This window comes from Urocampus carinirostris, chromosome 8 (assembly GCF_059441175.1).
Source record: "Urocampus carinirostris isolate Australia breed hairy pipefish chromosome 8, RoL_Ucar_1.0, whole genome shotgun sequence".
In the NCBI taxonomy this organism is placed as follows: Eukaryota; Metazoa; Chordata; class Actinopteri; order Syngnathiformes; family Syngnathidae; genus Urocampus; species Urocampus carinirostris.
Genome location: NC_142356.1, coordinates 12,966,592 through 12,991,318, shown reverse-complemented (window position 1 = coordinate 12,991,318; position 24,727 = coordinate 12,966,592). Strand labels below are relative to the sequence as shown.

General features: G+C 40.1%; 1 protein-coding gene and 1 long non-coding RNA gene across 2 annotated transcripts in view; both read left to right on the top strand.

The window, feature by feature from the left end:
- LOC148360742 (uncharacterized) overlaps window positions 1-3,218 on the top strand; it is a 49,641-nt gene extending 46,423 nt beyond the window's left edge. Inside the window, exon 3 of the long non-coding RNA XR_015851097.1 lies at window positions 3,075-3,218. This is a non-coding gene — a long non-coding RNA (uncharacterized LOC148360742). The remainder of the gene's footprint in view (window positions 1-3,074) is intronic.
- Window positions 3,219-7,516: 4,298 nt separating this feature from the next.
- gpm6ab (glycoprotein M6Ab) overlaps window positions 7,517-24,727 on the top strand; it is a 31,481-nt gene continuing 14,270 nt past the window's right edge. The window contains exon 1 of the mRNA XM_088341651.1: window positions 7,517-7,681. Coding sequence (XP_088197777.1) covers window positions 7,645-7,681 — 37 coding nt within the window. The 5' untranslated portion in view covers window positions 7,517-7,644. The remainder of the gene's footprint in view (window positions 7,682-24,727) is intronic.

Genomic DNA, 24,727 nt, shown 5'->3' with positions numbered 1-24,727 from the left:
CAAAAGAAAAAAAAAGGAATTTGTATCCTCGTTTACTGCCTTATAAGTGGTGTGTTTTGTGAAAATGTTCCTTTCCGGAGGCTGATTCGACTATAACAGTAATAAATCGTTTTCATTATTTGCGTGTAGTTTATAAAATGTATATATTCAATAATTTATATTCAATTATAATCGCCTTTTCTTTACACTTTACACCAACAATATTGAATAGATGCCCAAGATATTAAACTATTAAAATATCAAAGTTCTTAGCACGCTGGAGATACAGTATAGAATTTTTACACACAAACTAGGAAGAGGAAGCGGATCTCTTGTTCGGGGTGGATGCTGGGTGGGCTCTCAGAGTGCCACACTCCGGTAGCGGCGGAAAGAAGTGCTACAGTACTGTCCTGTACTCTGAAAAAGGTGCACAAAATCTAACCTACAGCAATGTCTGGATATTTTTCGACATCCCGAAAAAAAAGTTTGTATCTGCCATTTTTCGTAAGAAGAAGAGCGTCTGTATTGATTTTTTTTTTTTTTGTAATTGATAACAACGTAGTGAAACATTGTATGCGACGAGGTTAGACATGGCACTCAATAGTAAACACGTAATAAAGACTGAAGAGAAAACCTAAGACTGTCAAGATAACTAGGAAAGAAAATACAATGTAGTGCTTAGAGATGGGCCCAAGTTTAAATAATAGAGCAATGAAAAAGTGACTCATAACAATGGTGGAATCACATTGAGCAGTAATAACATTCGCTCATTATAATATTGAGTCTTATAGTGTTCTGTGACAGGGAATCTATGTGTTCTTAAACGAACGATTATCGAAACAGTTATACTATTGCATACGAGTAATTAAGCATTTTAGGAGGAGATCAAGGTTCTGACAGACAAGCTGAAAGAGGGTGTCGCCATATGCAGGCAATACACAAAGAGGTAAGTATTAGTTTCAGGAGCGAGCAGCAGCAAGTCAACTGCAGGAGAGAGAGTGGGAAAGGTGAGATGGCACATCATTCATTTGGACAGGTAACTTAAAATTAGTTTTATCTGGTTATATCAGTATCAGAAATATTTTATTAACACTCCACTTATTGAAACATGAATATTTTGTTTGTTTGTTTGTACATGATTCAATTGTTTGTTTGTTTGTAAATGATTCAAATTGAATCTTTTCTTCCGGCGCCGTCACGAATGGCAGCCACTCCAGCAGCTCCCGTGTTATTTTCGATTGTTCTCGATTGTTCTCAGCTCAGGGATGCTGCTGGAAATGTGAATTTCCCTTCGGGGATGAACAAAGTATCTATCTATCTATCTATCTATCTATCTATCTATCTATCTATCTATCTATCTATCTATCTATCTATCTATCTATCTATCTATCTATCTATCTATCTATCTATCTATCTATCTATCTATCTATCTATCTAATTGATTGTTAGTGTTGATGGGTTTGATACTAATAACAAAGTATTTAAGGTGTGTGCAAGCCAAAGTCAATGCTTCTAAAGTTTATCTTATGTGTGAACTATCACCGCTTATCATCAGTAGGGTCGCGGGGGTACTGGAGCCTATCCCAGCTCTTTTCCGGTAGTGGGCAGGGGACACCCTGAACTGGTTGCCAGCCAGTCGCAGGGCACACAGAGACAGACAATTCGCTCGTTCATTCACACCTAGGGACAATTTTGACCGGCCAATTAAGCTGACATGCATGTTTTTGGAATGTGGTAGGAAACCGGAGTGCCCGGAGGAAAGCCACGTAAGCACGGGGAGAACATGCAAACTCCACACAGGAAGTATGTTTAAGGCTTGTATAAGTAACCTGTATGGTTTTTGTACTAAAAGCTAAACATTTCATGAAATAATATGCTCTATAAAGCCAAAGTTAAGTTTAACTTACTTGTGGAAGATGGGCTTCAAGATTTAGGCGACTTCCTCCTCTGTGGTAGAAAGTGGGCGAAAAAAAGCGATCCAAACCTTTTTTTTAACCGCATCAATCTTTCTTATTACACTTTCATTTCAAAAGAAACTGCCCGCCTCTTTTTTACCCTTTACACCAACCTTATTGAATGGATGTACGAGATATTAAAAATGTCAAAGTGTCTTAACCCAAATAGGCGGTGGACCCAAACACGTAACGTTTTCACACCAAGCTTTATTTTACGGAAACGGGGCAGTCATGCGCGGGAACACAAACGCTAGCGATTGCTGGGCAGAAGAAGTGAGACAGAGAAGTCAGGCGCAGAAAAACAGGAAGCCAGGGGCAGACGGGATCAATACCAGATACAGGATACTCGAGCAGGATACCGGACAGACGGGATCGATACCGGATACAGGATGCACGAGCAAGATACATATTATTATTCCATATTTTTGTGCTTTTTTTGTGTGTATTTTGTAGTATTTCTATTGTAGATTTCTTTCTGCACATCTGAAGTATTCCTGCAGTAAAGTATTACTGGAGTTTTATTTTTGTAGTATTTTGTCATCTTTCCATTGTAGAAATTTTGTATCGCTCTAGTCTTACTTTTGCTGTATTTCTGTCATAATAATTCAGTTGCAGTTTTTCTGTAGTGCTGAGAAGCCTTCAAATTCAGCTGTTGATCTCGTTTTGGAGTCTCCAACCTCTTTCAAGCTGAGAGCTACTTTTCCTTACTATTTAAGAGCACACATAGCAATAACATAATAACTTGTTATTCTAATGAAATGAAGCAAAATTATCTGCATTTTATATAGCGCTTTTCAAGTCAAGACTTCCCAAAGCGCTCTACAGTGTGCTTCACATTTCCCAATAGAGGCCGTGCAGCCATGTAAGGCGCTAACCTGCTTATTGGGGATATTAGGGGTTCAGTGTCTTACCCAAGGACACTTCAACATGTAACACGGAGGAGCCGGTAATCGAACCTGCGATCTCTAGATCCCAAGACGAGTTCTCTACCTTCTGAGCCACTGCCGCCCCCATTTGTAAAACTTTAGTGATACTATGTTATTAGCAGGTTAATTACTGGAAGTAGGGTTAAATAGACTCTGTCAACTAGTTATTATTTTACCAGAAAGTGACAATGACCCAGCACTATTTTCAAAACAGGTCTGCGGGCACCTCAGCAGTCTTAAGGGGGCACCTGGTACCCACGGCCACCGAGTCGGAGACCCCTGATCTAGGTAAACAAAGCGTAAAAGGTCAAACTACTAAAATCTTTGTTTAATCAGCTGATCATTCATAAAACCAATACAATAAATAATTGTGTAAATCATGGATATTTTTGACAATGTCACTGAAATTAAAATACTTGTGTACAGTTTTCAGCCACCGTTTGTGGAGAAAAACGTTTAACTAAGGCTTTGTGGGCATGAGAGTCAGCCAAATCTATTGTTTTCCATGATAATCTTCTAGATGTCCCTGCTGGCTGCTTCCCGGGGACCAATTGAATGTAATGCATACTTGGTTTATGTGGATCCAAAGATCCTCAATAGGAGCAAGCAAGTGATAAATACATGCAAAATAGTGACGTTCAACTCTAAAGACATACCGTAAATTCCGGACTATAAGCCGCTACTTTTTTGCCAAACGTTCAACCCTGCGGCTTATTCAGGGATGCAGCAGATTTATGTCATTTTTCTAATGGCCGCCAGCGGCGCTCGAGTACAAAAGGTAAGATTTAAACTGCAACTTCTTAGCTTGTGCACAAATTAAATTAGCGTAGACATATCCTTACTATGAAAATTGCAAAAAGCAAGGCACATGACGCAACTTTCAAGCTAAATGTAGTCGAGCAGTTTGGTATAGGACATACATTGCGGGCGTGTTGCTAGGGTGATTTTAAATAAGGGAGCGTGGGACCGCGTCAACATGACATAGTCTCTTTCCCATATTGATGGAAGACGTCTTTGATGACGTCAGTTATAAGGAGGAAGATGAGAACGATTTACCGTGCTTCAAGTATGGTATGTTTTTTTAACAGTACTGTTGACTGTGTTACGAGCGTGTTTCTAGTAGCGTTTTGCTACCCTTCACAGGCACGGTTTGGGATAAAAGTTATAATATTATTATCAAAGCTTTGAAAACTCTCTTGGTGTACCGTCTTTATTTGTAAATATGTGTAACCATGTATAATATGTATTTGCAACTGTATATTTTTGTAATGTATTTATTTTAGAAACTTATTCTGATATGTTTTGTTTGAGCAAATGAGAAAGAAGGGGCGGAGCAAACGCGGGCTGACGGGAAGTGGAGTAAAGGTGAGACGTGTTTGTGGACGCACCCGATAATAGTACCGTATTTTCCGCACTATAAGGCGCACCTAAAAGCCTTTATTTTTTTCAAAAGCTGACCATGCACCTTATAATATAGTGCACCTTATTTATGGATCAATATTAATTCGCAAAGTCTTGCAACTAACCTGCCGCCGCCGACTAGATTTTCCCCCGAACGCCAAGTAGTCCGCGGTGTATGCTGGGATTTATTTACCGGCGTTTCATTTCCTAACCAATGTGTCAATCATCATTTGAATGGATTACTATTGGTTAAAGTTATTCGGAGGTCAAGGGGAGGATCCTTTTTATCATTTACAGGCTGGCATTGGCTTGAACGGCAAAACAAAGCCTGCAATTGGCCCAAAAAGACGTGTCAATCATCATTTGAATCAGTCACTATTGGCTAAAGTTATTCGTAGGTAAAGGGGGCGGATCCTTTTTGTCATTTACAGGCTGGCATTGGCTTAAACGGCAAAACAAAGCCTGCAATTGGCCGAAAAAGATGAATGCGTATAGCACGTGGCTGACGACATACAGAAAGCATTTTTTTACTATTTTGTATTTGTAAGTATTTTATTCTCCTGGATTTACTAAACTCACGGATTTAAGAGGACCACGGCTGCACACAACGACTTCGGTGAGCTACTCCGGCTTTCTATATTATCCCTCTATCTTGTTTCAGACTGAATTCGATGTTTCTGTGATAAGCGGTGCGGATAATGGATGGAATGGAGTGTCTATTTTTAAATTAAACTCAATTCCAAGTGTTTATTGTCATATATACAGTAAAGTTGCGAGCGAAAAAGAAAATAGAAACGAAGGAATGGATGGCATTTCTTGAATCCCAAGACTTTAACCTTCCGAATGATATTTGAATTCATGCATTTGAATGACATCGTACGGACACCGCATCCGCACGTGTTCTCGACACGTATTTGCGTCTTTGCAAGCTTTGGGAATGTTAAGGGGGTAATAAGTTGGACTGAACTATTTGACTGATTTGTCCACGTTCCCATTGTAGCGCCTTATAATCCGGTGCGTCTTATGTGTGTCAAAAATAGGACCAAAAACTATTTTTTCGGGGTGCGCCCTATAACCCGGTGCGCCTTATAGTGCGGAAAATACGGTAGATATATATTTTTCCCACCCTTACCTTTGGAAATATACCGTATTTTCCGCACTATAAGGCGCACCTAAAAGCCTTTATTTTTTTCAAAAGCTGACCATGCGCCTTATAATACAATGCGCCTTATTTATGGATCAACATTAAGTTTTCCAACTAACTTGCAGCCGCCGACTCGATTTTCCCCCGAACGCCAAGTAGTACGCGGTGGATGGTGGGATTTATTTACCGGCGTTTCATTGGCTAACCAATGTGTCAATCATCAGTTGAATCGATCACTATTGGCTAAAGTTATTCGGAGGTCAAGAGGCGGATCCTTCTTATCATTTACAGACTGCCATTGGCTCAAACGGCAAACAGAGCCTGCAATTGGCCGAAAAAGATGTGTCAATCATCAGTTGAATCGATCACTATTGGCTAAAGTTATTCGGAGGTCAAGAGGCGGATCCTTTTTATCATTTACAGACTGCCATTGGCTCAAACGGCAAACAAAGCCTGCAATTGGCCGAAAAAGTTGTGTCAATCATCAGTTGAATCGATCACTATTGGCTAAAGTTATTCGGAGGTCAAGAGGCGGATCCTTTTTATAATGTACAGGCTGCCATTGGCTTAAACAGCGAAACAAAGCCTGCAATTGGCCGAAATAGATGAATGCGTATAGCATGTGGCCGGTGGCATAGAGAAAGCATTTTTTTCTATTCTGTATTTGTAAATATTGTATTCTCCTGGATTTACTACCCTCACGGATATAAGAGGACATTGCCTGCACATTATTATGAACACAATGACTTCGGTGAGCTATTCCCGGTTTTATATTGTCTTGTTTCAGACTGAACTCGATGTTTCTGTGATAAGCGGTGCAGATAATGGATGGAATGGAGTGTCTATTTTTAAATTAAACTCAATTCCAAGTGTTTATTGTCATATGCACAGTAAAGTTGCGAGCGAAAAAGAAAATAGATACGAAGGAATGGTTATCATTTCTTGAATCCCAAGACTTTAACCTTCCGAATGATGGAACGATGCATTTGAGTGACATCTTACGGACACCGCATTCGCACGTGTTCTTGACACGTATTTGCGTCTTTGCAAGCTTTCGGAATGTTAAGGGGGTAATAAGTTGGACTGAACTATCTGACTGTTTTGTCCACGTTCCCATTGTAGCGCCTTATAATCCGGTGCGTCTTATATATGTCAAAAATAGGACCAAAAACTATTTTTTCGGGGTGCGCCCTATAACCCGGTGCGCCTTATAGTGCGGAAAATACGGTACACTTTTTTCCTTGGATTACTTCCAACGGGCACCTGGACTCTGCAGGTCTGCTATAAATCTTAAGTACCGGTATCATTTTCCGTTCATTGTGCCGGCTGTGTATTTTGTACTGTACCGGGTAAGGGTTAATTTCGTGTTTGTGTTGCGTTTTTCAATGTGGGCGCATGCGGCTAATATACAGGTGTGGCTTGTGTATGTACAAAGTCGGTTTTCCTCCCGAAATGTATTGGGTGCGGCTTATAATCAGGTGCGCTCTATGGTCCGGAATTTACGGTAGTCAGTGGTCTGTGCAGCCCCTTGAGACTCCTCGTGATTAAGACTTGACTCTCTTGAAGCACCTGTTTTTGAAATATGTCCGTGGATTTCTTTTACTGTTAAAGTTCGGAGTGTAGTTATCTAATAGAAAATGAAACATTTTAGTGCTTGAATTCTTTGTGCTGTGTTTATCATAGTTATAAAGTAACTCGTTGGGGGAAGGATTCCACTATTCAATAATCATAACATTTCGGTATCGGATCAGCATCGATCAATACTATACCAAAATTCCCAGTATCGCCCACTCCTAGTGGTCCGAGTATTTCACATATTTGTCCAGAAATTGTCATCTGAATATCCTTTGCAAACTGTATATATTTTGTACCCCGGTTACTTGTATATTATAATTTTAATAACATGCAGAAAGAATCACCATTCGGTATTGGTTTACCGCTTCAGTTGAGATTCTGTCATTTTACAATAACATTTTTAAAGGGGTCTTCATAAAACACAGTGTAATTATATTGATGCATCTGAAAATAAGATGGAAAAGAAGCCCTAATAAGGAAAAACCGTGCTGAAAAGCAAGACTTCCATCATCTCATCTTCCATCATCTGCAGGAAAAGACAAACACATGCGCGTGCACACAACCGCCTCCCACATACACGCGCAAGAACACTCTGCTGAGCGCTAGCAAGGAGCTTATAAGCGTTTCACCCGTTTCTCAGACAAAGGGAATCTAAAGTCCAACGATGGAGGAAAACATGGATGAATCCCAAAGCCAGAAAGGTAGGACAGACATCAATACGTCATAATTATTTCGATTCCATTCTATGTGTGCGTTCGCTCATTGTTCTGTTCGAGCATCCTTCCTAGCTGTTTTGTGGGCAGACAATGTAGATGTACCGCATCAAGAGGAAAAAAACAGAAAATAAATGCATGCCGTTTTTTTAACGGATATCACTCCGATGTTCAGTTTCTGATTATTTCCACGAGACTAATCATGAAGACTGCAGAGTGTACAGCCATATTCTATTTTCTGTGTATTTTGATGAATGGATAATGAAGCAGATTGGGGATGAGATGAAATGGCAGACAGCGCTGATGATGACGGTTCGCGAGTGGATGGATAGATGGTTGGATGAAGAATGAAGGAGAGGAAAAAGGGGGGGGGGTATTAAAACAAAGTAGAGCAGTGATTTATTTCTCCACAGGGATTTTCTTTGTTAGGCTCTATTGTTGGGGGCTTCACGCTTGTCTGAGCGCTTTTTCCTCTCGCGCTGTTTTTCGGCGGGCTGTTTCCTTCCACACAGCGTTCCCTCCATTTTCTTTGCGCGTGAGAACCCCTCACTGGGTTTTCATCAGTATTTGTGGCTCAGTTGTCAACTGGATTTGTCGGGATTATCTGTCCATCCATGTCATTGCATTTTTACTGTCTACGTATATTTGTTGTTTTTCCCTTTGCTTGTAACCAGCATTGCCCCTCCCCCTCAATACCTTTTATCCATTTTTACCTTTTTGAAATCTAAGGGTCTATTCAGCTCCTCTTTAGTCAATCTGAGGGCATCAGTTATTTCTTAGCCAATTATTTTTACAGTGTGTTATGTTTTCTTGTTGTTGTCTATGAGGATGGGCGTGCCCTCATTCTTGTATCCAAGGCTCAAAAGATAACGTAATCCAATCTCACAGATTAAACACATGACTAAAATCGTTGAGCTCTGAATGAGTTTACTATAATGCCCAGAGAACCTTTTCATTTTTTTCCCTTTTTATTCTTCTAATTATTTTTATGGTAGGAATCTGTTTCAGCCCATCAGATCCCTGGTCTGGATTCGATGTAAACATCTTTATTGCATTCATTGTAGGCGTGGGCGATACTGGGAATCTTGGTATTGATCAGATCCAAGCAAATACAGGGAGGATTGATCCATACAGATACCTTTTAATAGAAAGTTTCATCATCAGAATATTTTTCAACCAATCAGATTCGTGGTCTCGATTTGTTGTAAACATCTTAATGCATTCATTGTAGGCGTGGGGGATACTGGGAATTTTGGTTTTTATTAGGTCCAAGGAAATACAGAGAGGTATCATTCGATACATATACTTTTTGCTTGCATATGTCATGATTGGAATCTGTTTTTCCCAATCACATTCTAGGTCGCAATTAGATTTAAACATCTTTATAGCAATAACTGTCTCATGTTATAAGGGTGGGTGACACGTCGGACTTTGGTATTGATCAGATCCAAGCAGATAGAGAGAGGTATCAATCGATACAGATACTTTTTTCTTGCAAATATGATCAGAATCTATTTTGGGCTTTCAAATTACTGGTCTTTATTTGATGTAATCATCTTCATTGCATTGACTCTCTCGTGTTATAGGGGTGGTAGGTACTGGGAATTTTGTTATCGATCTAATCTAAGCAAATACAAGGAGGTATCGATCGATACAGATAGTTTTTGCTGTCTTGGTCTTGATTTGACATAAACATCTTCTTTGCATTCACGCTCTTGTGTTGTAGTGGTGGGTAATACTGGAAATGTTTGAATTGATCAGCTCCAAGTTGATACAGGAACGTAACGATGAATACCGATACTATTCGTTTCGAAATGTCATGATCAGAATATGTTTTGGCCAATCAGATTCCTTGTCTCCATTTGATGCAAAAATCTTCATAGCATTCATACTCGTGTTTTAAGGGTGGTCTTTTATGGGTGAAAAGAGCCCTTATGATTTATTTTCCCCCGTCTTTACCTGTTTTTCTCTTACTTTGAGCAAAGCTGTTTGGGCTGCGAAACACAGGTCGTAGGGGGTGGCTCGGTGTAAAGTGACGTAATTGTTGTCACCAGGTTTTTTTTGTTAGTGTAGCATTACACTGGTGAAAGTGAGAAAAGGCCTATTTCAAGTACAGTCCAAATGCCAATAGGTTTATTTGAGCATGTCTAAGAAATGTATGTACTTGCACATGCAACATAAGGAGCTTGACATAGGTTGCAAGGATGACGCAAGCCAGAAGATTGCATCAGCGGATAAAAATGTTCCAAATTACATACTAAATGATACAGTATTATATCGCGGAGCTGCAAAGTCTTTATGAAGCGCACAAGATTCTGAGCTAAATAAAGAGACAGGCATTGTGGGAAGAGGTTCGGCGAACAGATGATCAGAATTCTTATTATACCAGGACGCAAACCAATATCAGGCCAGAGTTTAATGTGATCTCAACTATTGGACAGGTGTCTTAATGATGTAGCTACATTCATGTAACTACATTTGAATTTTTGGGCACACAAAAACTTTTTTGTTTATGTGGTATATTGGGGAAAATGAAGTGAAACATTTTCTTCCGAACTGTGCCACAAAAATTTAGTAAGGCTGGGGTGCTCTATCACTGGAGTTTACTGTATCTTGTATGGAACATCTTGATTGATCTCTTGATTAGACCCTTCACAATTTTCCTTCAAGGGGTCAATGGTATGCTCTTCTTTAAATTACTTCCATAACTTGGTACCGTTGTAAAGCCAGAATGTGCTGATGGCCATTAAGTATAGAGAAAGACAAACACAAGAAACTTATGACTTGACATGTTTTTGTATATGTGTATATATATGTGTCAAACTCCCGGCCCGCAGGCCGTATCTGGCCCGGCGTACAATTATATCCGGCCTGTGAAATTATTTTCTATACATCTACTATCATGGCCCGGGTTTTTGAAACGCTGATAAGTCTCAAACTACAGATTCCACAAAGCAGCACCACAATACTTCTTAAAAATGTTCCCTCATCAATCGAGTTAGCTGTAGCCTGACAAGCGCAACCACTTTTAAAACTATCTTCTGACAAACAACACGTGGGCCAGTTGAAAACAAAGACCGGCACAAGCATTAATGGTGAGGTTTTACTGTCCGGAAGCGGAGACGTAACCTTTATCTATGCATCGATGTCGATGTAACGGAAGGCTAAACGGAGAAAAGCAGGGTGACGTTTCTGTTGCTGTGGACTACGTGGATGCTAAACCTTAGTTATGGAATATAATGCGAAACGCCACTACAAGACAAAAACTGAATGAAGTGCAGAAGATCCAGAAGAGGTGAAGAAGAATATGAGGTCCCAACATATGTTTTTCACCAAAGTGAAAAGCACAAATTTTATTTACATTTCCGTTTTTTGCATATTTTTTAAGGAGAGCAACATTTTTAAATTTAATATTTAAGTTTGTTTATTCTGGAATAATATTCCTGACTGTTTTAAATTCGTATTCATGTTTTTTTTTTCTTTAAAAGTTTTAGTGTATTCAATAAATATTTATCCTATTCGTTCCGCGACCAAAAGTGTGGTTAGCGTTTTGGCCCCCTGTGCAATTGAGTTTGACACCCTTGACTTAGGGAAAGGATTTTAAGTACAATCAAGCCTCTGTTGTTTTGATAGGCTGCTCTTCTATGCAGTAAACAGATGTGGTCATTTCATTCTGTGAACCTTTTGCTTTGCAGTAATGCTCCATCATGGAATATCACAAGACATATAAATGTAAGTGGATCTAGAATGTAAGCTTCATATCCATTTCATTATTATGACCACTGATGGAGAATAATTGGATGGAGACAAGCGGAGATCAATACAAATCGACTCAGGTCGAAAGCGGCAACGTCCTAGCAGGGTGCCGTGGGAGTGAGAATCAAGTACACTATGCTCTAGAGTATTTCAAGCTTCAAATATAAATTTGGAGGTGTACTTAATAAATAGATAATGAAAAAGGAACCGGACGCTAATCTCAAAGGTTCCTAAAATTTTCATCGTCACATCTTGCTGTACATTGCATGGACGTTCAAGAACCTGCATAGCAACAGAGAAATTGTATTCTCAAAAAAATAGGACAAAGAAAATACTGATACCGATACCCATATCTTGAGTAGTCATCACTACTGATACCATTAGAACATAGGATCCCCTTCGATTTGTAAACAATGATGTTTTCAAATGAATTATTTTATATTACATTTATTTAACAGGAATTTACTATTTCTTTAATTCCGGACGCCTGATTGTTCATTGGCCACTAGAAAGAAGCTGCCCCTCTTATCACTTACCATAACAAGTTCTAGGTTTGCAGATCCTTTAACTGCCTGGGTTGTCGGGGCAACTCTGGACAATTTTTTTTACTATTACAAGTACCAATACATGGTATCTGTATCAAATTTTCGGACTATAAGACGCACCAGCCAAAAATGTATAGTTAAGAAGGAAAAAACATATGTAAGTGGCACCGGAGTATAAAGTAAGTAGCATTTTGGGGGGAAAATGATTTGATAAAAATCTAAGGTAATTTAAAATTAAAGTGAACAACCGGCTGAATAAGTTTGAATACAAATGTTACATGCCTGTTCATTTCAGTAACAACGTAACATAACAAGTTTTTTAGATAACTTGCTTACTAAACTGTCAGTTTCACTCCAAATCACTAAATCCAACGAATATTTCATCCTCAATGTCACTGTTACGGTACAATCCGCCGCTTCCACTTTCCGCTTCTACGTCGTTACGTCAGACTCATTGCCAGGTTGTAATCTGGAGGACATTATTTTCTTTTCGGGGCCATTTTTGTTCAGTTGTTTTTATAAATTACTTGTGTTGTGACAAAAAATGTCCCCCCTAGCAGGAGCTGGCATACGTCGCTAAGGCAAATGTCACTAAAACGACTTTGCATCTTATTTTGGGGGGAATTAGAACAGAACAGTAAAGTACAGAGCGTTTGCATCTTATACAGAAATCCCTTTTGAGCTAGTTGAAAATAATGACTTTGTGAAATGTCGCCCTATCTTCTGAACATTGGTGTCCCAATTAGTAAGAAAAGGTGGTGTCATTTCACCAAAGTAAATATTTTCAATTTGCTCAAAAGTGATTTTTATACAACCTGCAAATGCTCTGTGGTTTACGGTTCTATTACATTTCCCCCCATAAAGATACTAAGTAATTTTGCTAACGTTTGCACAGATGACATGCAAATTCACGCGGGGGGACATTTTCGGTACAGCACGGAAACGTTGAAATTATAAACACAGGCCTGGAGCGTCCTCTTGCAATAACATGAACCGGGTAATATTGTGTTAATGATTTTATGTATAAGTCGCCCCGGAGTATAAATCGCCAAACTATGAAAAAAACTGACTTATAGTCCTGAAAATACGGTACTTGACCATCCTTTTTTCGAAAGTATAAATTATGTAAAGGAACAGATGAATTTCCAAGACAGGTCCCGGGTTCAACTGCACTAACCTTGCCTTTCTGGGTGAAATTTGCCTAAGTATGTTTTTTTTTTTACTGGTTTGCTTCCTGTACTCCAATAAATTCTTCAGAATTTTTTCCCGGCAAGAGCAAATTGTATGATTGTCAGTGTCTGTACCTGTGTACCGTCTGATTGGCTAGCAACCAGACCAGGGTTGCCCCTTATCTCCTGGAATGGGCTCAGCACCTCCTCAACACTAGAGAAGATGAGTGAACGTGTTGCCCTGGCAACAGTCACTACAGCTACTGGCTACTGCGTGATGCTCATAATATTCTATTGAGATTAAGTATAAGGCTTTTATATCTGATCATGTCCCTTGATATTAGATTGAGACAATATACCCGTGATAACTATAGTTGATGGTCTCAGCGTATATTACAGCAGAACAGATATATTTCTCAGTAATGTATATCAATCTAAAGTTGTGTTATGTGTATTGATGAGAACTGTCACAACAGTTCACATGGTCGCAAACTGTGCATTGTACAAGGATAGTATGGGGTCTGCGTATGAAGCCAGTAGCACATTTTGGACTTTGGTAGAAAGCATAATATGAGGTTTGGCAGTAATGAATATAAAGGAGGGCTTTAGCTGAGAAGGCGTTTAGAGATTGGGTCATGCAGGACTGCCCTTTGCAGGTCCTACCTTGGACCTGAAGGATCTCACAAATGCTCGATTCAAGTTTGCTCCGTTTGCAAACACGAAACAGCAATCAGATCACATTCCTGACAAACTCTCCCTAAATAGAACTGAGCTCTTTGAATAATGGCAGTAGATTATTGCCTTCTACTGTAGAAGGCGTAACAGGTCCTGCAAATATAACACACCTGTGGAGCCAGCTTTACCTCTAGCGTTTTAAGTATAGTAAAATTGACACACACACACTGGGCATTATTTTGAATTGAATAACAGAGATGTAAACCAAGCTTTGAACAGCTATCCAATAACAAAACCAGTGGGTAAGATCTGAGAACTGGAGAAACTCAAACATGTCAGCCTAAAGTTTGCATTTTTGGATTAAATTAGGTGTTTTTTTGCTTACAACAACCAATTGGGCTTCAAAACTGGAAAGGAAATGATTCATCATATGTTTTAAAGGCTGACATTCTTCGTTATAATAGTTTGATTGATGCGTCAAAAGCCTTTGATCGGGTCAACGATCATTACTATCCAAAAATTGAGTCAAAGAGGTATGCCCTACAGTATGAGTAAATCTTGGTATGGTAACCAATATTTGCAAGTAAAATGGGGAAATGTAGTCTCTGCCTCATTTGGTGTCATTGCCATACAATAAAAGCCAGGTATATAATATAGCTTCATTTTCTGTTTTCTTGGTGGTAACAGTTTGCTTAAGCTAGTTCCAGTGTTGTAGTTTAAGGTCATCGTTTTTATCCATTCAAAATTTAGTTAGCTTGTGTCGCCAAAATATGTGAATCAACAGTGCAGACATCTGTGCAATGTAAAAAGACAGATAGCTGCAACAGCCAATCAGATCAAGGGCTGGGGACTGTAAGGCCAGCTAGAAGGCCTCATGTTGAACGTCACATATTTGTGTCCTGCGATTGGATACTTGACTAAAGCCAGGGGTCTCAAACTCAATGGGGGTGGCGCCAGAACTAGGGTCAGAGTAAGCTTGGGCTACATCAGGTTTTTCACAAAAAAAGCACTGATACAAACATTACAAATTTTTAAGATATCTACACAAAATAATATCTCGAAAAACCTTAACAAGAACGAAAAAGAAAACAAAACAATCAGTAAGAAATACAAAAAATAATAATAATAACACTGGAAATAAGAAATCCTTGAAAAAACAAATATAAAAAAGGTAATTATTAGTGTTCAAACTCAAATGAGTGAATTGACGGTATCTAACCTGTAACTGAACATGTCTTGTCACAAATTACTGTAACATAGGTTTATCTTAACCTCAGAGGCCTCCATGCAAAGGAGCAGACTCGGGTGCCTCGCATCAGTAATCATGACATATATTCCCTTGCCGTAAACACAAAGTCCCGATTAGCCCCCTCCAAGGTGTGGTGTCGGTGGGGGTTTTACAGATCTAGTAGAATAAAGGGGGTTGTGGGGACGATTGACTGCCACAGGAATGTCGGTAGTGGGAACAATTGTTGGTAATTTGGGGTGGACACCGGGCCTTGTGTTCAACACTAAAAGGGTCCAGAATTATTTTCTCTAGCGTGGGAAATTTGGCGTTGATAGTTTTGGCTGCAGCATGCCAACAAACGTCCGACAGAGTTGTTTTCAGTTATTCTATGATTGTTCACGTCACGTGCTTTCTGTCCGTTAAAGATTGTGATCACGAAAACCAGCACATATTTATGCCTGCCTTTATAGAAAATGCTAAGAGGCCTGCGTCGTGTAAAAGGTGAGCCCTATATCTACAGTTTGGACCAGTGATTTTCAACCAGTGTGCCGCGACACACTAGTGTCGTCAAGTGTGCCGTGAGAAATTATCCAATGTCACTTTTTGAAATTCAAAATTTTATAAGTCTTTGAATCATTTTCTACAAATATTATGTCATTGTCAAGTGTCTGTGGTGTAAAGACTGGGGGATATTATAAATTATATTGAAATTAAACATACTATTCAGTGTCATTTTATAACATTTTTGGTTAGTGGTGTGCGGCAAAATTTTTCCAATGTAAAAAAACATGCCCTGGCTCAAAAAAGGTTGAAAAACACTGGTATAGACGACAGTGCCAGGGCAACTATAATGAGGAGAATAGTGCCTGATTGCAACAAAAATGTTTCTTTTTGTATTGCTGTCATTGATCTGTGCCTTCATAAATGACTAAATTGCATTTGCCTGTTATCGTTTCTTGAGGATTAAAGGAAATTTCAGCTACCCGACATTGACGCCAATGATACAGAAAGACAAGTCTAGCATAGATTGATAACTTCAACTGCTGTTCAATTCAGATGTATAAATTGAGGTTTTCATTTAGGAATATTCTCGGCAAAACATAGACTCACTTCTCCTCTAGAAAGGCGTCATAAATGTGTCCAGAAGCCACTGCCGTATTCTGTATTTAGTGTGCATGCTCCGTGGAAAAGAGCGACTAGCTGTTTTCCTTGGTTCCGCTACTAAAAGAAAAGAAGACGCGGCACCGTAATTAAAGACTAGCAAAGGTAGCTGCTTGTAGTCCAGAATTTACGGTAATCTGTATATTGTACCTCCTCATAAACAGGGAAACCCCCTCATGTTTATGGAGCTCATGTCACTGGGTCTTGCATGCTCAACAAACCATAATATGAAAATGTGGAAAGGATTATAATATGGCTCAGCCGCCTTCACATATTGAGTGACTAATGTCAGGTGAAGGACAGTTTTTGGACGACAAGGACTTTCGACAGGCTGGCATAATCTATGCCTCCAAAGACAAGAATGGACCCCTCTGCCACCACTTTAAATATTACGTTCGTCTCTTCAGATCAATTTGTCAGTCAAATTTGTATTCAAATATTATTTGACCCCTAGTTTTGCTACCCGAATAGCATTCACATAACAGCACCAAAATGCTATAAAACAAAAACTGAATCAAAAATCCATGCACTGTCCTGGCAAGTTTATAATACTGTAGTGGTGGGCCATCGAGGCCTGCAAGACTTTTCTGCTGGCCTGGAATAATATCTGAATCATGTGATGTTATTATATTTTGCCAATGAATACTTATTAAATAATTCCAAATTGTCACCTTCCTTTCGTTGATTCCCTCTCAGTTTTGCTTTCATATTTGACCATTCAACCAATCACATTTAGGCCATTACTTGTTGCTAGGGTGAGAAATCTACTGACAGGCCTCCACAGTCAAATCTGAAGGCCCTGAGGCATAAAATAAGTGATGATAAAACTGTTGGTTTAGCCAATCAGATATCAAGTTGGTGCCTGAGCGGGTTTTGGGAAAGGTCACCTGTTTCAGAAATCATGATTGGCTAGGGGGCGCTAACAGAAGTATGACAAAGAAAAGGTGATGAAAAATATTCTTGTGTCCACTGCTTCTGTGGAATGGACATTTTTAGTCCTAAATCACATAAAAACGTTTGCCAGAAATACGACAGGACTATCAGGAGACCAGAACGGACCAGGAAACCCCAGAGCATTCGTTTTAGTTCTTTATTTAAGGAAGCGTTCAGGGTGTGCAGGAGACGTGATGACCGTCGGACGTCAGCAGCGGCGCCAGGGAGATGGTTTTGGATCGAGTGGGCAATCGGAGTGCGGAAATCAGGCAGGTCGTGTTTACCAGGGCTGGAGAGGAGATCGAAGCGTGGGACGGAAACAGGTCGGATCGGAGGCAGGCAGAAACGGGTAAGCAGAGTTCTTAAGTGAACGGGATATCAGGAGAAACACACAGAGTTACAAATGTACACTCTGACACGGAACTCTGGGCGCAGCGCGCTTAAGAGCGAAGTGCCAGCCAATCAGAAGGCGCCCACACAGGCGCCATCTGATTGCTCCAGGTGATCAGAGTTAGTAATCATGACAAGGACAGGCTCAACCTTTGGCATTAGCGTTGATAGCGATGAAAAGGAACTTCTTTATGCAACTGAAACACACGCAATCTGTACAACAGACTTATTGAAATCTTCTTGAGGAAAGAAAAGCACAAATAAAAATGATTTTTGGTAAGTAAAATGATATTGCAATTTTATGTTATTCTTTTAATGTTTTTTTGTTCTTTACAGCCTTAAAATAGATTGGATTGATTCGGCTTACTGGAGGGCCCAGGTGTGAAAATGGGCAGCCTGCCACAATAACACAGTGTATGCAATTCTCATCCATCTCACTAATGTGACAAGTAATCAGTATTCTTTTAGATAATGCTGCAATAAATAATATATGCGAACATTATTTCATACAAAGGATCGGACAGACTGAGGAGATCATTTTTTCCTCATGCCATGAGGCTCTTTAACTCCACCCGAGGGAGTAAAAGGCCACATTAAACCCCACCCCCACATTTGCGTATTACCCTATTTTTATTACAGTGTGTATTTTCTGTACCACTATTAAAATACTCTTTATCAACACGTTGTATCGGGTATTTTTGTATTCTATATCTTTTATTTTATTATTTTATTTTTCAACACAAGGATACTGCTTGAAGTGTGAATTTCCCTACGGGGATGAATAAAGTATCTATTTATCTATCTATTTAAAATGTAATTGACATGTTCTGAAATATATTGCCCCGATTTTAAAAGTCAGACTCCTTAAATGGCATCTAAAAACGCCACGGAGTGAACAACCGCGATTTGTGTTGCGACTTAAATGTGTATCAGTGCGGCTGTGATGCTTGCCGAAGCTGCACTGTTGCCATGACAACACTACAGGCAAAGTGGGTCAGCAGGCTCCTGCCACACCCCTGCTACCATAGCAACATGGCTGCTCAATTAAATATGAGCGGTAAAATGACTCACAGAGGAGAAAAACCACCATCCTTTTTCTGAGGACTGTCCATGATTTTTGATATGCAGTTTATTAGGCAGGGCATTTTTTAGCTTGACGTTTTCATCGGTGAAGCTGGAGCAGAATGGGTAATTTGTCAAAAACCGCGTCCGACTGTTAAACATCTCATCTCATTAGCTGCACCGCTTATCCTCAGTAGGGTCGCGGGGGTGCTGGAGGCCATCTCAGCAATCATCGGGCAGTGGGCAGGGGACACCCTGAACTGGTTGCCAGCCAATCGCAGGGCACACGGGGACAGACAACTCACTCGCTCATTCACACCTAGGGACAATTTTGGACCGGCCAATTTACCTGAAATGCATGTCTTTGGAATGTGGGAGGAAACCGGAGTGCCCGGAGGAAACCCACGCAAGCACGGGGAGAACATGCAAACTCCGCACAGGAAGTCTGGAGCTGGATTTGAACCCACGCAGGAGGTTCCCATAACATGAACTGTGCCGCACATGCGCTAACCACTGCGCCGCCGTGCTGCCTCTGTTAAACATCGTCAGTCAAATTACAAAAAATTCAAAACGACTCAGTGATGGGCTGTGTATTTTACACCTAGGCCTTCAACTTCAGTCTGAATGAGTGATGTGTCACGAATGAACTTCCATCCATTATCTGCACCGCTTATCCTCAGTAGGGTCGCGGTGGTGCTGGAGCCTATCTAGGCTGTCTTCGGGAAGTGGGCAGGGGACACTCTGAACTGGTTGCCAGCCAGTCGCAGGGCACACAGGGACAGACAATCCGCTCGCTTATTCACACCTAGGGACAATTTGGACCGGCCGATTAACCTGACATGCATGTTTTTGGAATATGGAAGGAAACCGGAGTGCCCAGAGGAAACCCAAGCAAGCACGGGGAGAACACGCAAACTCCACACAGGAGGTTCGATCTCATGACCTCAGAACTGTGCCGCACACGCGCTAACCACCCCGCCGCCGTGCTGCCCAACTTGGAACTTCAATTTCCTATTTAATCTGTGAGGAATCGGGTGGAATAGAGGTGATTTGGGCCGGTCTGGTGCGGTTAGCTCGGTTAACTGGTCAAGTGGACTGTATGAGAGGGAGATGGAAGAGAAAAGTGAAGACCTCTGTGCCTCGCTGTCACGCAACAAGTAAAGCCTGTCTTTTGTGACTAAGTCTAATCTAGACAAGACTATATAAACAGAGATCAAGATGAACAATGACAGGAGATAGAAGTACAGCTCGATTCAAACGTAATGATGGAATTGTAAGGCCCGATCGGCTCGGAATTCAGATCGGGACAGGTTGGGCTAGGCCTTGGGCGTAAGATCTTACCTCCAGGCCAGACCTGGGCAATCCAGTCTTCGAAGGCCGCATGTTCTGCCTCGTTTTTGAGGTTTCTCTGCAACAATGCAGGTAATTCCAAGGCCCTTCTTGCTTGCTGATTATTTGTATCATCTGAGCTAAAGGAGAGAAACTTACATACGGCCCTCGAAGACCAGAGTGCCCAAGTCTGCTGAAAGTGGTGGACAAAACCTTTTTTCTGCTTGCACAAAGGCTTGCTCATAGATGTGCCCAACATTTCATTATTAAATCAATACAACAATATATTTCCTTGTGCAGCTCGGTCTCTTCAAGCCGCCCCCTTGCCAATCATAGCTTGTGAAACCGGTGACATTACCTAAAGCTTGCTAGTAGGTGCTCAGACTTCAACTCAGAACTTTGATTGGCTAAACAGCTTTATTCAAGACTGATGTCCGGGTACACGGCCATCAGGATTTCTTTGTGAAGGCTTCCGGGAAGATTTCTGTGCCTAGAAACAACTCATTTCTAAATTGTAAATGGTTAAATGCTAAAATATAAAACCACAAATCGGGAAAAAGTGCAACCAGGGAAAAGCAATGAATGGAAGCTGACAAAACAATTTGAAATGATTTAACACACGATAATATGAGTCAAATATATTTTAGGCCAGCTGAGAAGGCCTTGCAGGCCCGGACGGCCCACAACTGTGTAAAGTCGAAATAAAGATAATCTGAAATCAGAAAACATCACAATAAAACATAACAGAACCGCTGTGGCCAATTCAGAGAAACCATTTGGAAATCCAGGGCATCACAGCGGTAAGACACGCATGAAGAAATGTGAGCTATAAAACGATCCCCATTTATTCGAAAGGCTGTAAATTCGCAGGGTGTGAGTGCCAAACGAATAAAAACCCAGTGACCCAAATCCCGTCTCGCTTTCATTTTCAATATACTTAGTTATATATAACAAGTAGCACTACTCAGGACGAGAAACTTTATATGACAGACAGATGGGGAGATATCTCCTGCGTACTTCACACTCAGAGACCTCTGGCCTTATCTACACTACGACAATAAATTGTAAAAACCTGCATTCAGGAACAAAAACGCGGCAAAAATGATGCAAAGTACGGAGCAATTCCCGTTTTTTTGTATTGTATCAAGATCTCATCATGCACCACTTATCCTCAGTAGGGTCGCGGGGGTGTTGGAGCCCATCCCAGCAATCATCGGGCAGTGGGCAGGGGACACCCTGAACTGGTTGCCAGCCAATCGCAGGGCACACAGGGACAGACAACTCGCTCGCTCATTCACACCTAGGGACAATTTGGACCAATCCACCTGAAATGCATGTCTTTGGAATGTGGGAGGAAACCGGAGTGCCCGGAGGAAACCCACGCAGGCACGGGGAGAACATACAAACTCTCCACAGTAAGTCCGGGAGCTGTATTTGAACCCACACAGGAGGTTCCCAAGACCTTAGAACTGTGCCGCACACGCGCTAACCACTGCGCCGCCGTGCTGCCCATTGTATCAAGATGATTATAATTGTTATTATCATTGTTGTTATGACAACTAAATAACAATTTAAAAAATAACTATACCAATAACAATGATATTAGTAATATATTAATTGTAATTCTGAGAATAATGTTAATAAGAACAAAAGTAATACAGTCCGACTGAAATATAAGAAATTATTAATAATTATTATTAGTTGGATCTGGTGTGTGATAGTGTGTGAGTGGATAAGTGTGAAGCACATTGTAAAGCGCTCTGGGAGGTCTTCAGTTAATGTATATAAATGCAGACCATTTACATCCGGCCCGCCAAACAAAAATGTTGAAAATAGAATCATTATATGTATAAAGTGGTCAAATAAATGCTTAATGGAAAAAGACTTCTGAGCTTAGCAGTATTACACTTGTTTGTTACTTTGTTCCTTGCATTTTCAATTACTGGTTCTGGTCGTTGTTTCTGGTTTTGTTTTGTTTGGACGTGTCATTAATTTTGTGACCGCTTGTTTGTTTGTTACTTTGTACCTGCTTTGTAAATACAGTACCAACCATCCTTATTTTGAGCATCCCTGCCTCGGTTCCTTCTTCCCCTTCAATTTGGTTCACATAATAATGATACTATTTAGGCAAAGGCCAACCATATAAACAAGGGGTGGGCAAACCATAGCCAGCAGGCAACATGTAGTCCACCAGGCTTTTTATTAGGTCTGCCAAATGAAAATGTTAGAAATGTAATCATTATGTGTAAAAAGTTGTGTAAAATGTAATGTAATGTAATGTAAACAGCCTATTGGTGTGCTCAGTCACCACACACCTGTCTGTAATTATCCTGACACTTTGTAATGATATTTTGGACAGCATACATTTTTAGGTCGATGTTCATTTCCATTGTCGTTGCTACCTCTGATTTGTCAATGTTTTTTACCGTTTTGTTACTCATTTTGTGAACACTTTTTTTTGTTTGTTTGTTTCTTACTTTGTTCTTTGCATTTTTTTGCCAGGTCACGTTTTTTTTTTGTTTGTTTGCTTGATTCTGGTTTCCTGTTTGGACATTTTGTGAGTAGTTAGTTCCCACTTTTTTGGTCCTTTGTTCTTTGCATTTTCCATTTCCGTTTTTGGTCTTTGTTTCTGGTTTTTCACATTGTCAAGTTTGATTCCGTTTTCTACATGTCATTTGTTTTGTGGCCCCTTGATAGTTTGTTACTTTGTTCCAGGTTTTGTTAATAAACCCCTTACTTATTTGGGGAACCACTGCTTCAGTCCCTGCATCCTTTCTCAAGGATCCACCCTCAAAATCCAACATATACAGTACTTAAACCTCTATAAATTACAACAAAACTATGTTTTCTTCTTCCTATTATGTCACCCACTACTTTTCTGTTATATTTTAAGTACGTTTTGGACATAGACTCTATTTCATATACATACATTTTATTAGATTTGATTTTCTCTTCAATTGTCATTTTATTTTGTTCATGTCGTGATTTGAGTGAAAGATAAATGTGGAGAACACTAAGGTATGGATTGGATCAGAATCCTTCGCTATTTGTGAAATACTTGATGTTATAAACAAGTTTGCATGTTCTGTGGGTTTTTTTCAGGGCACTCGGATTTACTCCCCTATTCCAAAAACATGTATGCAGGTTTTTTGTGAGTCATAGCTGTCCCTTGGTATAAATGAGTGTGGGGGGAGGAATCTGAGTTTAGTGGGTCACAGACCCGTTTTCAGTGGGTCACGGGCTTTTGCCTTGGAAAATAATGCTAATAAGAAAAAAAAATGGAAGGTTTATTACACTTTCTTAACAGTAGATGGCAAAAATGCTCTATCTCTTTTGCCTGTTCAGTCAATCTGCACCGTACTAATTGTGTTTGAGGAGGACCACATTTCATTTTATTGCTATTTTGTTGGTTTTATTTCTTTTTACTACTCATAATAAAGGGTGCCAAGAAGGTTAACAACAAGGAAAACAGTGACAAAAATGGAGTGGAAAAGAAAGAAATGATTGTTAAGTAAGAAAATGATGTACTAAAATATTTTATTTTTAGCTTTTTACCAGTATAGTAATATGTATTATATACATAATCAAATATTTATCAATGTTTAGGTACACATTTTATACATTTTTGGGGTGTAAATTTATTTGTAAAGCAGGGTCGATTATATGTGATGTAGGCTTATATGTATTTAAGGAATGTTTTTGTGTTGCTGGTCATTTTTGACAAAAAACATTAATATATTCTATTCTCTCTGCTTCAAACCGCACAATCCTTTCATTTGGGGAATTTTAAGAAATTGAATTTATTGTCTTGATTTGGGTCAAAACCGGTCATTAGGGTGGAATAGTGGGACCTAACTATTTGAGAACCACTAGTTTCTTATGGTCACATGCCTTCAAATTTAGAGAAAGAGGGCAGGGTAATCGGGCAGCACTGCAGCGCAGTGGTTAGCCCATGTGCACAACAGTTCTGAGGTCCTGAGATCCTTACGGTGTGGAGTTTGCATGTTCTCCCTGTGCTTGTGTGGATTTCCTCCGGGCACTCCAGTTTCCTCCCACATTCCAAGACCACGCATGTTCGCTTTATTGGCCGGTCCAAATTGTCCCTAGGTGTGAATGGGCGAGCAAATTGTCTGTCCCTGTGTGCCCTGCGACTGGCTGGCAACCAGTTCAGGGTGTCCCCTGCCCACTGCTGGCAGATAGCTGGGATGGGCTCCAGCACCCCTGAGACCCTACTGAGGATAAGCGGTCCAGATAATGGATGGATGGATGGGCAGGGCAATCAAACGTAAATCCAGTCTGAAAATCATGCCCACAGGCCTGTCGGTGTACTCTACTGTTAAATCAATCTGGGGGTTCAGAGGCTGCAGTTGCACTTAAGACCTGAGGTGAAAGTCATGATTAGAAATAAAAAGTTATACACTTGGCATGTAATGCAGGGATAGATAAACTGTTGAAGTAGCATTAGGAAAAGACATATTTTCTCATTTGCATTTATGAAAAAATGCAGACATCAACATGTTATATTTATTTCCATATGTTTTTTTAATACATTTGTTTCATCAAATTGGTTTTGAAACACAATTACTTGTATATTGTATATTAGGTTTCTGTTTTAAGCAATATTTTATATTATATTTTGTAATATTTATGTAGTAGGGTGTTTGTAGTAGTTCTGTAGGATTCTTTTAGTATTTACGTATTCTTAGTATCCACGTGTTACGGTATTGGATGGTTGGTTGTTTGATTGGTTGGTTGTATCCCTTAACCGCCAGGGTCATAGGGGGGC